Here is a 14,520-nt window from a genome sequence, read left to right on the forward strand (position 1 = left end):
AGTGTTTTAAAGGGTCCTTTTGTGTGACTTTAGTCGATTAAAGAGTAAGTTTGTGTTAATCTGACTTTAGTGTTTTAAAGGGTCAGTTTGTGTGACTTTAGTGGTTTAAAGAGTCAGTTTGTGTTAATCTGACTTTAGTGGATTAAAGGGTCAGTTTGTGTGACTTTAGTGGTTTAAAGGGTCAGTTTGTGTTAATCTGACTTTAGTGGTTTAAAGGGTCAGTTTGTGTTAATCTGACTTTAGTGGTTTAAAGGGTCAGTTTGAGTGACTTTAGTGGATTAAAGAGTCAGTTTGTGTTAATCTGACTTTAGTGGATTAAAGGGTCAGTTTGTGTGACTTTAGTGGTTTAAAGGGTCAGTTTGTGTGACTTTAGTGGTTTAAAGGGTCAGTTTGTCTGACTTTAGTGGATTAAAGAGTCAGTTTGAGTGACTTTAGTGGATTAAAGAGTCAGTTTGTGTTAATCTGACTTTAGTGGTTTAAAGGGTCAGTTTGTGTTAATCTGACTTTAGTGGTTTAAAGGGTCAGTTTGAGTGACTTTAGTGGTTTAAAGGGTCAGTTTGTGTTAATCTGACTTTAGTGGTTTAAAGAGTCAGTTTGTGTTAATCTGACTTTAGTGGTTTAAAGGGTCAGTTTGAGTGACTTTAGTGGATTAAAGAGTCAGTTTGTGTTAATCTGACTTTAGTGGTTTAAAGGGTCAGTTTGTGTGACTTTAGTGGATTAAAGAGTCAGTTTGTGTTATTCTGACTTTAGTGGTTTAAAGGGTCAGTTTGTGTGACTTTAGTGGTTTAAAGGGTCAGTTTGTCTGACTTTAGTGGATTAAAGAGTCAGTTTGTGTTATTCTGACTTTAGTGGTTTAAAGAGTCAGTTTGTGTTAATCTGACTTTAGTGGTTTAAAGGGTCAGTTTGTGTTATTCTGACTTTAGTGGTTTAAAGAGTCAGTTTGTGTTAATCTGACTTTAGTGGTTTAAAGAGTCAGTTTGTGTTAATCTGACTTTAGTGGATTAAAGGGTCAGTTTGTGTGACTTTAGTGGTTTAAAGGGTCAGTTTGTTTTAATCTGACTTTAGTGTTTTAAAGGGTCCGTTTGTCTGACTTTAGTGGATTAAAGGGTCCGTTTGTCTGACTTTAGTGGATTAAAGAGTCAGTTTGTGTTAATCTGACTTTAGTGGTTTAAAGGGTCAGTTTGTGTGACTTTAGTGGTTTAAAGGGTCAGTTTGTTTTAATCTGACTTTAGTGTTTTAAAGGGTCCGTTTGTCTGACTTTAGTGGATTAAAGGGTCCGTTTGTCTGACTTTAGTGGATTAAAGAGTCAGTTTGTGTTAATCTGACTTTAGTGGTTTAAAGGGTCAGTTTGAGTGACTTTAGTGGATTAAAGAGTCAGTTTGTGTTAATCTGACTTTAGTGGTTTAAAGGGTCAGTTTGTGTGACTTTAGTGGATTAAAGAGTCAGTTTGTGTTATTCTGACTTTAGTGGTTTAAAGGGTCAGTTTGTGTGACTTTAGTGGTTTAAAGGGTCAGTTTGTCTGACTTTAGTGGATTAAAGAGTCAGTTTGTGTTATTCTGACTTTAGTGGTTTAAAGAGTCAGTTTGTGTTAATCTGACTTTAGTGGTTTAAAGGGTCAGTTTGTGTGACTTTAGTGGTTTAAAGGGTCAGTTTGTTTTAATCTGACTTTAGTGTTTTAAAGGGTCCGTTTGTCTGACTTTAGTGGATTAAAGGGTCCGTTTGTCTGACTTTAGTGGATTAAAGAGTCAGTTTGTGTTATTCTGACTTTAGTGGTTTAAAGTCAGAATAACACTCAGGGGTCTAAAATACGTCCTCAGCAGAACATTGCTTTGCTTGGTTCTCCTTCAGCTCTTCAAAACATCTGACCCATCTCTTAAATCTTAAAAACAAACCTTATAGAATTTCTTCTTCCTCAGTCCTTCTGTAAAGCAGGGCGGGTCACACTCCTCGTCCAGGTCCATCTTCATGAACTCTTCGATGGTCAGCTGACTGGTGGGCGTGTCCTCAAACTCCGTCAGTCTAACCGGGCGGCAAATTAAAACCATTAAAAATCAAAAGGTGGGTCGATGCGAAGGATCATTTAGAAAGCCTCCATCTTCAATCATCCAATAAACACCACCCACCTTTTCCTGAGCGTGCTTTCACACACTTTTACCACGCCGACGATTTCCTTGATGGTTCGGCGAAACTCGTGCATGCGAGCAGCGACGAGAAGAGCTAAAGAACAAACAGGTAGAACACAACGTGAGGAGGTTCACGCGTTACAAATGTGCACATCGAAGACGCCAAATATTAGGTTCGGTCTTGTTTGCGTCTTATGGGTCGGGAGAACCAGGAGAACCAGGAGAACCAGGAGAACCAGGAGAACCCGAGCCTGCAGAGCCAAGAGGCCACACAGAGAGCCTCGAAGGAGACCAGTTACATAAGAGTCGTGAGAGCCAAGGAGCTAAAAGATGGATGACGCTGCTCCACGCACACTTCCAACAGCCTTCAGGACCCAACACCTCACCTAGAGACCATCCAACGGCTTCCTCTCTACGCAGGATCTACTCTGGTTTGTTTCTTTGGTTCGTGACCTTCGTTGCCCTTGAACTTTTTTATTTATTCATTCATTTGTTTGGCATCATATTTGAGGAAGAAACGTCTTCCGTCTGACCGTCTCCCTTCTCAATGATTCATGACGAGGAATTCATTATTCAGGCGATGCAGCAAAGAAACGGAGACAAAAAAACTAAAAAGTAAAAACCGAGAGCGTAAACATGCAGGACGCCCCCCCCCCCCCCCCCCCCCCTACTCTAGACCCCCCCGGTTCCATTTCAGGACGTCTTAGCCTCTGATGCATCCCAGCAGAGTGGATTTGGGGCTCAGCTGATTCCACAAACACTCAACATGCCAGGAGGTAAGAACAACAACAAAACAAACCAATACTGTACATTTGGCGACCTAGTTGGTGGCAGAGAAAAAGAAAGAAGCTTCACCAGAAAGCACTTCCTGTCGGGGTCACAGGGCCCATCGGCCCCCTGGGTAATGTGCCCGTGTTACAGACACCAACACGCGTATGAAGGCAATGTGATGACATTTACTGTAATCACTCCGCTCGCGACACTTTAACCTGCTCACTTGTGATTAGCTTTGCTTTTTGACAGTAAGTGGGCGGAGCTACTTATTGCATCTCAACATCTAATTGGACTAAAGTTCCACACACACACACACACACACACACACACATACATACACACATGTATATACACACACACACACGTATATACACACACATACATGTATATACACACACACACATGTATATACACACACACATACATGTACATACATGTGTGTATATACATGTATGTATGTATGTATGTGTGTGTGTATATACATGTATAACAAACTTTTTACCTGCTCGTTTGAGAGTAATCTTTTTAAATACAAAGCTATTCTTGTAGTTTATTCTCAGCAAAAAAACAAAAAAAAGAAAACGTTGAAATCATGTTCCAGGAAACCTCAGGGATGTCGTTTCTTTAAATTATTTATATATTATTAGTTACACTTTGTTTGGTTGACGTTTGCCGTCCCAGTAATATAGAAGCTTCGGGAAGCGAGACCTTGAGGATCCCTCGACAGGAGAGTCCTCGTCCAACCGGATCGCTGGATGCTAAAAGCTAATTCTGCACTCCGAGCTAACGGAGGTTTGCTAACGGAGGTTTGCTGAACATTTGCTCTGAATGTATTTTGCGTTTCATGCAGTAAAAACAAACTAAACTTGATCTTTCAAACCCCTGAAGCATCCCCTTGGAGCTCGATGCCAGCCTTCCTCCCTCAGACCCCGTCCCTCCCAGGACTGAAACCAGGAACCCTCCAATGACAGACCTGCAGCTCCTCTGATGCTCACCTGCCCCGCAGAGTCCCGACGGCCTTCGTCCCGTGTGCATCCAGTCCCTCTTCATCCTCTGCACCAGCCTCATGGCCGTCATGGCCACGTCGTGGTTCTTCTCCCCGAATTCAAGCAGCTGGGCGAAGCGAGGGATGTAGAGGCACGGGTCTGAGGAGGGGGAGGAGGTGGAGGAGGGAGGAGGGAGGAGGGAGGAGGGAGGAGGGAGGTAGGAGGTGGAAGGAGGGAGGAGGTAGGAGGAGGTGGAAGGAGGGAGGGGGAGGGAGGAGGAGGAAGAAGGAGGTAGGAGGCCTCGTTAGTGAGAAGACGCAGTCATTCGGTTCTTTTAGGTACAACAATAGGGGTTGTCTACATTTAGGAGATCTCAAAAACCTTTTTTGAGAAGAAGAAGAACAAGGAGACAGAAGGGAAAAGGCCCAATGAGGAGACAGGAGAAGGAGAAGAATGAGAGAAGAAAGAAGGAGAAAGACAGAAGGAGAAGACAGAAGAAGAAGGAGAAAGAAGGAGAAGACAGAAGAAGAAGAAGGAGAAGACAGAAGAAGAAAGAAGAAGAAGAAGAAGAAGAAGGTCGGGATGCAGCAGAATATTTTAAAAGATTTCTTGCAAGAAAATGTAAAAATAATCTTCTGCATCTTAGAAAAACAGATTTACTTTATCTTTAGCTCCTCCTCCGTAACGTAACACACACACACACACACACACACACACACACACACACACACACACACACACACACACACACACACACACACACACACACACACACACACACACACACACACACACACACACACACACACACACACACACACACACACACCACACACACACACACACACACACACACACACACACACACACACACACACACACACACACACACACACACACACACACACACACACACACACACACACACACACACACACACACACACACACACACACACACACACACACACACACACACACACACACACACACACACACACACACACACACACACACACACACACACACACACACACACACACACACACACACACACACACACACACACACACACACACACACACACACACACACACACACACACACACACACACACACACACACACACACACACACACACACACACACACACACACACACACACACACACACACACACACACACACACACACACACACACACACACACACACACACACACACACACACACACACACACACACACACACACACACACACGGACCAGAGGTTCTGGGGTGTTTGGCATCCCGTGACGGTCACATTCAGTTTGTGTCTCGTGAGCGATGAACTGATCTCAGATCTGTTTGGCACTTTAAAACAAAACTCTGTCCAATAAACCGTCCGTGTGACTTCTGTTTGATCTTTTTGTTCCATTCTGGTTCAAAGAAAATGCAGCTTGTGTGCTTTGAGTTCATAAAAGAGATGAAACCAGAAGTCTGGGCACACACACTGCGGCCCGACTGGTCTTAAGTTACCGCTAGTACAAAATAAAGAAGACAAAACTTTACAAAAAAAAATAACCTTCCAAAGTAACTGAAAAGTACCAAAAAGAGCCGACACTACAAAAAACTACCCAAATAAAAAACACACAACTACCAAAAAGATGCAAAACCAACAAAGGACTAAACTAAAAATGAACAAAACAACCAGAGAGACCTCAAACTTCTACGACGAGATGCAAAATGACCAAAAAGACACTAAATGAGATGCCAAATGACCAAAAAGAGATGCAATATCACTCAAAACAAACAAAACGAGATGCAAAATGACCAAAAAGACACTAAATGAGATGCCAAATGACCAAAAAGAGATGCAATATCACTCAAAACAAACAAAACGAGATGCAAAATGACCAAAAAGACACTAAATGAGATGCCAAATGACCAAAAAGAGATGCAATATCACCCAAAAGAAACAAAACGAGATGCAAAATGACCAAAAAGACACTAAATGAGATGCAAAATTGAGTCTCTTGGACTCCGTGTTTCCAGTCCTTCTGGAGGACGGGTGGGGGGGTCCCGGGGGGCCCCAGTGAGCCTCCCAGTAGAACCAGCGCCCTCCTGCCGGCTGCTCCCTCGCCCCACTGGAGAACTCGAGGATCAGCATTTGGCCGACGCGGTTCGTTTTCTCCGTCCAGATATTCGCAGCTGGCGAAGGGATTTGAACGGGCGAGCTTCCAACCACGAGCCCCCAGTGCGCCATACCATAAACTTAAATATAACTTAAATATGGAAAAACACTTGAAGAGAACCGTCAGAACCAACTGGCGGTTTTTTTTTATATAAGAAATGATTTCACCAGGCGGAGAAATCTCATTCAATACTAAAATATGAGAACTGAAGCGCTTCGTTGTGACTTGAACATCTTTGAAGTCAGCGGCTGCGTTTAAAGAGCAGTCCGGTGGAGCGCCGGTAATCAGATCCAGGCTGACCCCCCAGCCCCCCAACGTATTGATACTGGACCAGCAAGATCCCCGTAGACAGAAAAGAGCCCGTTTAAGGAGAATGAAATCCACCTCCAAGCCTCTCTCACTGTTGTAATCAATCCACGATGCTCAAACAGCCCGGGAGTCATTCTGGGATGGCGCGCTGTAGTTTACCCGTGTACCCCCCCCCCCGGACCTCCACCTGCTCCACACCTTCCAATAAGGACTCCGACCACCTCCGTGAACCCGCTCCTTTGAATCAAAGAGTGGGAGCAGAGACGCATGAATACAATTAAAAGGTGTTATCGTTCAGCCCGACTTCTACCGCAATGCATTCTGGTCCCTTTGTTGGTGCGGCAGGTGCAGGCTTTGGTCTCCGTTTCCTTTTTCTCCGGCAGACTTCTTGAATGCCGATGATGTTTGAATATGTCACTCAAATGTGGTCAATGAATTTACTTCTGAGATTCTTAAATATACTGCATTTATATTCTTTTAATGTATTCTCTCTCTCTCTGTTATTTCTGCTTTATTAGTTTTGCCATGTTTTTTTTTTTCATGCTTTATTCAAATCATAAAGAATTGCCTTTGTGTCTGAAATGTTGCACAAATAAACCTTCCTCTGGTTTTATATAGTATAAAATAATGTTTAAGTTCATAAAATGATTATACCTTTGTATGCGTTGGCTTTTTGGTTTTTATATTCCTATTCTTTTACAGAGGAAACAACATCCTCAAGTTGCCCTCAAGATGTTATTATTAAATATGTGGTTTACCTAACAATAATAACCTGAAGGAAGGACGTCAGGATGTGAATATATAATAAATATATAACTCTGAAAAGGATAATGCGTAGCGAGTACTTTTAATGTTGGGTCTTTTAAGAATACTTTGATGCTTTTACTTTTGAGTGTGATTTTCAATGCATGTATTTTACATTGTAGTATTACTACTTTTGCAAATAAATAGGGTCTACTTTTCACCTAATGCGTTTATTTTTTGCTTCCCGTTCCTGGGTTGAACTCTCCTCATTAATGCACTTCACTGGAAGGTCACACACACATTTTAAAATTATTTTGTATTTTTTTGTATTAGTCTTTTTTTCCTATCTTTCCACCGGGGTCTAGCTAATCAGCGGGGACGAGAGGCGGAGCGGTTGATCCGCCGGTGACGCACTCTGCGGAGCTGCCGAAGGGAGGTGCTTCGGCTCTCCTGACGTCACCACCACGGGGGTGAAATCTGATTGGTCCTCGGCTCGCCCTGGGCGGTCCGAGGAGATCACGACGAGAGAGAGAAAAAAAAAAAAAAAAAAAGAAAATGACGCGGACGTTAAAACCTCTCCGACAAACGACTGTTTACCTCGCGTGAGAAGCCGCGACGCGACACCGCAGCCCGGCTCCGTGTCGGTCCACAGCTCCGGGGGGGGACATACCGGCGAGGCCGCGGGAGGGGGGGACACCGATTAAATAGAAAATAAGACTCCTCGGACATCCGGATTATCCGCTCGCTGGAAGGAGAGGAGAAAAAAAAGGGAAAACAAACCGACGCGTCGCGCGGACATTTTCTCCGTCCGCGAGAGGATGAGCCGTTAGGAGGGGAACCGGGGGAAGTACGGAGAAGGACACGGAGGCTACCGGGGAGGAGGGGGCACGTGACGGATTTATTTATTTATATATATATAAACCCCGTTGAAGTGAACCGAGCTCCGGACAGTTGGTTCGTTCACCGGATATAAACGCGGAGGAGGAAACGGGGTCGCTCGGGCCGATGCCAACGGCGGACTGCAGGCTGCTCCATCATGGCCGGATCATGAGGTGTCTCACTTATCTGCTCCTCCTGCCAGAAACGCTGAAGAAGTCCAAGAGGGTCGGCAAGCTGCCGGTGTGTTATGAGATCCTGTCTCTGTCCCTGACGAGCAAGAAGAAGAAGGAGGAGAAGGAGGAGGAGGAGGAGAAGATGGCTGCGGAGCTGTGCCCCAACCTGGCCAACGGCACCACGGTGGCGGACACCGAGAAGATCGAGGAGGCTGCGCCGGTGAGCCAGGCTGTCAGCGCCGGGAGCAGCCTGGCGACCACCCCGACCTCCACGACCACCGGGACCACCACCACCTCCACCACCCTGCAGAACAACAACAACAACGGGGACCCGCCGAGCTGGCAGTGCAGCCACCCGACGCTGAGGGAGAGGTAAACAACCCACATCATCATCATAATAATAATAATAACAGTCTCAAACTGTGGTGTGCGCACGCGCAACAAAAAGTCGCTGCGAGGATTTACAGATTAATATAAAGTGCATTAATGTCATTATTATGAAGTGTTAATATGATAGTAATAAAAAGATTAAAAGTGCTCTGAGCTGTCACTCCTTTGGGGGTCTTTTTTAAACTTTTCCCCAGTTTATACTTTTACATTTTAATGTTTTAAAGTGCATTCGAGGGGAGACACATTTGTCATACAAACTAATATGCATAAGCAATCATTTAATTGTATATAAACAAGACCCCGGTAGATGAAGTGATAATGTAAGTGTCACCACAGTAAAACCCTCCATTAACCAGAGCAGGAGGACTTGATGTTACACAACACTCGGACGCTCATTCGTGAATCCTGCTGCTGCTTTCAGGAATGCCTTGATGTTTAACAATGAGCTGATGGCTGACGTCCACTTCATCGTCGGCCCCTTGGGGGGGTCGCAGAAGGTCCCGGCCCACAAGGTAAAGACGTTGACACGTTACGACCTAAACCCCCTTGTGGTTCGTCTCATTGAATGCATCCGTTAGGAGGAGCCGTGTCCGTACTGGAGCTCCTCCTGCTGCTCCTTTGGATTCAACTTGAGTGATTCTGGTTGCATGTGTCTGACGCATCTGTCTCCTCCCCCTCTGTCTCCTCCCCCTCTCCCCCCCAGTATGTGCTGGCCGTGGGAAGCTCGGTCTTCTGTGCCATGTTTTACGGCGATCTGGCGGAGGAGGAGTCGGCGATCCACATCCCAGATGTGGAACCTGCTGCTTTCCTAATTCTGCTGAAGTAAGCCAGTCGCTCACGCAGCCGAAAAACCCAGAAGGGGAGCGAGAGATGCCGAGCGAGTCATTACTCATCCAGAGCGGAGCAGAGGCCAACATGGGCAGCAGCGCTACAACTGCTGCTTCGCTCTGGCCAACTAGAAACATCTTGTTCCTCCCCGTCATCCACAGCCTGACAAATGTTCTTTGAGGGGGGGGGGGGATATATACAGACGAGTAGTTATAAATATCCTGCCTTTTGTTGCTCACTCAGTGGCATTGGCCAAGCCAGCACCACTCACTGTTGCATGCTGGGCCTTTTGTGAAAGCAGTAGGATGTGTTAAATCGTTACGCAATCCTCTTTGGGGAGGAAAACCGAGTGTAGCATGGATTTCTTTTCAGTGGTAATTAAGATAAGAGATTATAGAGCTCCAGAGTGAGTAATTGTGGTTGTAACGCGTACAATGATTTTAAAAAGGTGGCGTTCCTCCTCCCAGGTACATGTACAGCGACGAGATCGACCTGGACGCGGACACGGTGCTGGCCACCCTGTACGCCGCCAAGAAGTACATCGTCCCCGCGCTGGCCAAGGCCTGCGTCACCTTCCTGGAGACCAGCCTGGAGGCCAAGAACGCCTGCGTGCTGCTCTCCCAGAGCCGGCTGTTCGAGGAGCCCGAGCTGACGCAGCGCTGCTGGGAGGTGATCGACGCCCAGGCCGAGCTGGCGCTGTGCTCCGAGGGCTTCTGCGAGATCGACCTGCAGACGCTGGAGATCATCCTGCGGCGCGAGACGCTCAACACCAAGGAGGTGGTGGTGTTCGAGGCCGTCATGAACTGGGCGTACGCAGAGTGCAAGAGGCAGTGCGTGAGCCCGACGACCCGCAACAAGAGGGAGGCGCTGGGCAAGGCGCTGTTCCTGCTGCGCATCACCTCCATGACGCTGGAGGAGTTCGCCGACGGGGCGGCGCAGTGCGACATCCTGACGCTGGAGGAGACGCACGACGTGTTCCTGTGGTACACCGCGGCCAAGAAGCCCCACCTGGACTTCCCGCTGACGGCGCGGCTGGGCCTGGTGCCCCAGAAGTGCCACCGCTTCCAGTCCTCGGCCTACCGGAGCAACCAGTGGCGCTACCGCGGGCGCTGCGACAGCATTCAGTTCGCGGTGGACAAGCGGATCTTCATCGCCGGCCTGGGCCTGTACGGGTCGAGCGGCGGCAAAGCCGAGTACAGCGCCAAGATCGAACTGAAGAGGCAAGGCGTGACGCTGGCGCAGAACATGACCAAGTTCGTGTCGGACGGGTCGAGCGGCACGTTCCCGGTGGGGTTCGAGCACCCGGTCCAGGTGGAGCAGGACGCCTTCTACACCGTCAGCGTCGTGCTGGACGGGAACGAACTGAGCTACTTCGGCCAGGAGGGCATGACGGAGGTGCAGTGCGGGAAGGTGACGTTTCAGTTCCAGTGCTCCTCCGACAGCACCAACGGGACCGGCGTTCAGGGGGGGCAGATCCCAGAGCTGGTGTTCTACGCCTGAGGAGCAGGTCCACGCCTCGGCCTCCTAGCCTCCAACGTAATGTAGCATTAAAGACACTCCGCAGCGAGAGACTATTTTAAAAAGCCACGTCCTTCTATCTTATTTAATTTAATGTTATTTTTTTTTATTTAAACCGAGTTAACGTTATTTGCTCTGGCGCCTGCTGTAGAAACATTAATACAGTAATTTGTGGTTATGTAATCAAGCTGAGCTCCGCCTCTGGAACAAGTAGGGACCCGCTTCAGAAATGTAACTGCGATAAGTCCACCTGCGAGGTCGTTGCCGTGGCGATCAGCGACCTCACACCAGGAGCCTCCGTTACGAGTCTCAGCTCAAAAGAAGCGTAGTTGTTTTGCACTTCGGAAGACGGCCTCAGAAACCTTGTGTCTTTTGTAAAAATACAAATAAAATACAATTTAACTGCTCGCAGCTTGAGGCTGTTAAAGACGACCACATGTGTTCTGTGCAGAATGTTTACACACCTGGAGAAACACCAGGGCCTGCAGCGCCCTCTGGTGACTGCAGAGGGAACTACACCGGCATTTTGATCCATTCATTAAAAAGGTTTTGTTCATTTTTCACCAACAGTGAAAACCTCCATTTGAAGTAAAGGAGCTCAATATGATTGACAGGTGAGGGGGTAACCGGCTGTGATGCTCCGACAGGTTCCTTATTCATGTTGCTGAAGACACGTTTTATAGATATTTAGAGATGTTTGCAAGTGACAAAACATTTGTCTTTTGATTCTAGAAGTGTCAATCAAGGTATTTACATCCCGAAGACTTATGATGCAAAGTGTGTTTTATTTATTGTGTCGCTCGAAGACGCCGTGAACTCTGGGAAACGTCATTGTTCACCATTTGCTCTGATGTTTCATAACTCATCTAGCGGAGCCACTTTTTAAAAGACAGAGAGGATGAAGGTGTGAGGAGGATGATGATGAAGGTGTACCTATAGCCGGGGCGTTGATGCACAGCTCCCGGGACAGGACCAGGAAGGTTCTCCCCAGCATGTAGACGTTCACCTGCGGAGGAGACGGAGTGACAGTCAGAGGAACCTGGTTTCTGAGCTGGTTCTGGTCCAGAGGGACTCCAGGAACCACTTCAAGAACCACTGTTAAAAAGGGCAGAGTCGGCTCTTTCCGTTCATCTCAGAATATACAAAAGTCCATATAAAAGTCCAGGTTCCTTCTCATCTTTTAACCTGGACATTAGTTTATTAAGATTTAGTTTGGCTCGTTGAAGTTGTCTAAACAATTAAGATTTCAGTTTTATGACAAAGTTCTGAGAACACTCAGTGACTCAATTCAATGAAACTAGAATATATAGAATCGATCAAACAGAACAACAGGTACCGATTTCATAATTTCTGCACGTTCCAGCAGAGATTCACATCATTTAATGATGAAACCAGTTGGGACTATGACGAGTTATTATTATTATAAGAGTTATTATTCCTGACGTGACGCAACAGTAACTCCTCATGATATAATTAAATCGTCCAAGTTCCTCCAACAGCAGAGTTTAAATATTAAAGACGTGCAACTCAAATTAAATGAAACCCTCCTGACTCCAAGAGGGAAGAGGTCTCTCTTAGCTGCAGGATGCTGGTGGGCGTCAGACCGGCGCCTCCCCTCACAGATGTTTCATTGTACTTTACCCTCCACACCTCCAGTAAATCCTGCCCCCCCCCCCCCCATCTGAAAGGATGAACACTGTTGGATAACAAAGACCACATCTATCGTTCCAATCATCAAGTTTCAGAGGCCAGTGAAGCTGCTGCGGCACCGGGGTCGTGAACTCGGGTCAGACGTCTGTCGATCCTTCAGACCTCCGAGGGTTTAAGGAGGGGTTGTGGGGGCGACTCTCACTCTCAGCCCCCTCTGGAGTCGGCCAGATGCCTCCTCTGCTATTCTGGGAAGTGGATTCCAACAAGGAACCAACCCAGAAGAAGAGGAGGAGAGCAAAATACTGCTAAAAATAAATAAAAGAAGCGGATCCATCGGTCAAAGCACCAGGATGTTCTTCTGCACCCGGTGCGTCCTCCTCCTCTGCCCGTTATTACCCACAATCCTCTGGTTCTCACCGGTTACTAATACAATATGTAGATTTTGCCTCCAGCGGCTGAAGAGACTTTGAGGAGATAAAAACTAGAGATTCGTCTGCTGGACGTGGAAGTTAAAGGTTTTCACTCCAAAAATACTCAATTCTGATTGGTCAGTTCCCGCATATTTATTTATAGCATATTTATAGATCTGATATGAAAATACTACTGCAACGTGGCCTTAAAGAGATACGACGCGACGTGGCCTTAAAGAGATACGACGCGACGTGGCCTTAAAGAGATACGACGCGACGTGGCCTTAAAGAGATACGACGTGGCCTTAAAGAGACACGACGTCGCCTTAAAGAGACACGACGTGGCCTTAAAGAGACACGACGTGGCCTTAAATAGATACGACGTCGCCTTAAATAGATACGACGTGGCCTTAAAGAGATACGACGTGGCCTTAAAGAGATACGACGTGGCCTTAAAGAGACACGACGTGGCCTTAAAGAGATACGACGTGGCCTTAAAGAGACACGACGTGGCCTTAAAGAGATACGACGTGGCCTTAAAGAGATACGACGTGGCCTTAAAGAGATACGACGTGGCCTTAAAGAGATACGACGTGGCCTTAAAGAGATACGACGTGGCCTTAAAGAGACACGACGTGGCCTTAAAGAGACACGACGTGGCCTTAAAGAGATACGACGTGGCCTTAAAGAGATACGACGTGGCCTTAAAGAGATACGACGTGGCCTTAAAGAGATACGACGTGGCCTTAAAGAGATACGACGTGGCCTTAAAGAGATACGACGTGGCCTTAAAGAGACACGACGTGGCCTTAAAGAGATACGACGTGGCCTTAAAGAGATACGACGTGGCCTTAAAGAGACACGACGTGGCCTTAAAGAGATACGACGTGGCCTTAAAGAGATACGACGTGGCCTTAAAGAGATACGACGCGACGTGGCCTTAAAGAGATACGACGCGACGCGGCCTTAAAGAGATACGACGCGACGCGGCCTTAAAGAGATACGACGCGACGCGGCCTTAAAGAGATACGACGCGACGCGGCCTTAAAGAGATACGACGTCGCCTTAAAGAGACACGACGTGGCCTTAAAGAGATACGACGTGGCCTTAAAGAGATACGACGTCGCCTTAAAGAGATACGACGTGGCCTTAAAGAGACACGACGTGGCCTTAAAGAGACACGACGTGGCCTTAAAGAGATACGACGCGACGTGGCCTTAAAGAGATACGACGCGACGTGGCCTTAAAGAGATACGACGTCGCCTTAAAGAGACACGACGTGGCCTTAAAGAGATACGACGTGGCCTTAAAGAGATACGACGTCGCCTTAAAGAGATACGACGTGGCCTTAAAGAGACACGACGTGGCCTTAAAGAGATACGACGCGACGTGGCCTTAAAGAGATACGACGCGACGTGGCCTTAAAGAGATACGACGTCGCCTTAAAGAGACACGACGTGGCCTTAAAGAGATACGACGTGGCCTTAAAGAGATACGACGTCGCCTTAAAGAGATACGACGTGGCCTTAAAGAGACACGACGTGGCCTTAAAGAGACACGACGTG

The 14,520-nt window shown here is 46.9% G+C and overlaps 2 protein-coding genes across 5 annotated transcripts in view; one reads left to right on the plus strand and one right to left on the minus strand.

Annotated features, from left to right (window-relative positions):
• Window positions 1–14,520, minus strand: part of brf1a (BRF1 RNA polymerase III transcription initiation factor subunit a) — a 78,119-nt gene that overhangs the window by 48,566 nt on the left and 15,033 nt on the right. For all 4 annotated transcript variants that reach the window (XM_034562785.1, XM_034562782.1, XM_034562781.1 and 1 more), the window contains exons 6-9: window positions 11,829–11,901; window positions 3,893–4,042; window positions 2,124–2,217; window positions 1,893–2,019 (exon numbers count right to left, since the gene is read on the minus strand). In XM_034562785.1, coding sequence (XP_034418676.1) covers window positions 1,893–2,019; window positions 2,124–2,217; window positions 3,893–4,042; window positions 11,829–11,901 — 444 coding nt within the window. The remainder of the gene's footprint in view (window positions 1–1,892; window positions 2,020–2,123; window positions 2,218–3,892; window positions 4,043–11,828; window positions 11,902–14,520) is intronic.
• LOC117751188 (BTB/POZ domain-containing protein 6-B-like) lies at window positions 7,646–11,330 on the plus strand. The gene is made up of 4 exons (XM_034562843.1): window positions 7,646–8,531; window positions 8,971–9,061; window positions 9,253–9,371; window positions 9,845–11,330. The coding sequence occupies exons 1-4, from the start codon at window positions 8,113–8,115 to the stop codon at window positions 10,875–10,877; spliced, it is 1,662 nt and encodes a 553-aa protein (XP_034418734.1). The 5' UTR covers window positions 7,646–8,112; the 3' UTR covers window positions 10,878–11,330.

This window comes from Cyclopterus lumpus, chromosome 22, assembly GCF_009769545.1.
Source record: "Cyclopterus lumpus isolate fCycLum1 chromosome 22, fCycLum1.pri, whole genome shotgun sequence".
Taxonomy (NCBI): domain Eukaryota; kingdom Metazoa; phylum Chordata; class Actinopteri; order Perciformes; family Cyclopteridae; genus Cyclopterus; species Cyclopterus lumpus.

Coding starts and splice junctions, on each gene's coding strand:
- LOC117751188 (XM_034562843.1), top strand. CDS start 8,113: ATGCCAACGGCGGACTGCAGGCTGCTCCATCATGGCCGGATCATGAGG. Junction 9,062..9,252: donor AGAAGGTCCCGGCCCACAAG/GTAAAGACGTTG, acceptor TCTCCCCCCCAG/TATGTGCTGGCCGTGGGAAG. Junction 9,372..9,844: donor GCTTTCCTAATTCTGCTGAA/GTAAGCCAGTCG, acceptor TCCTCCTCCCAG/GTACATGTACAGCGACGAGA.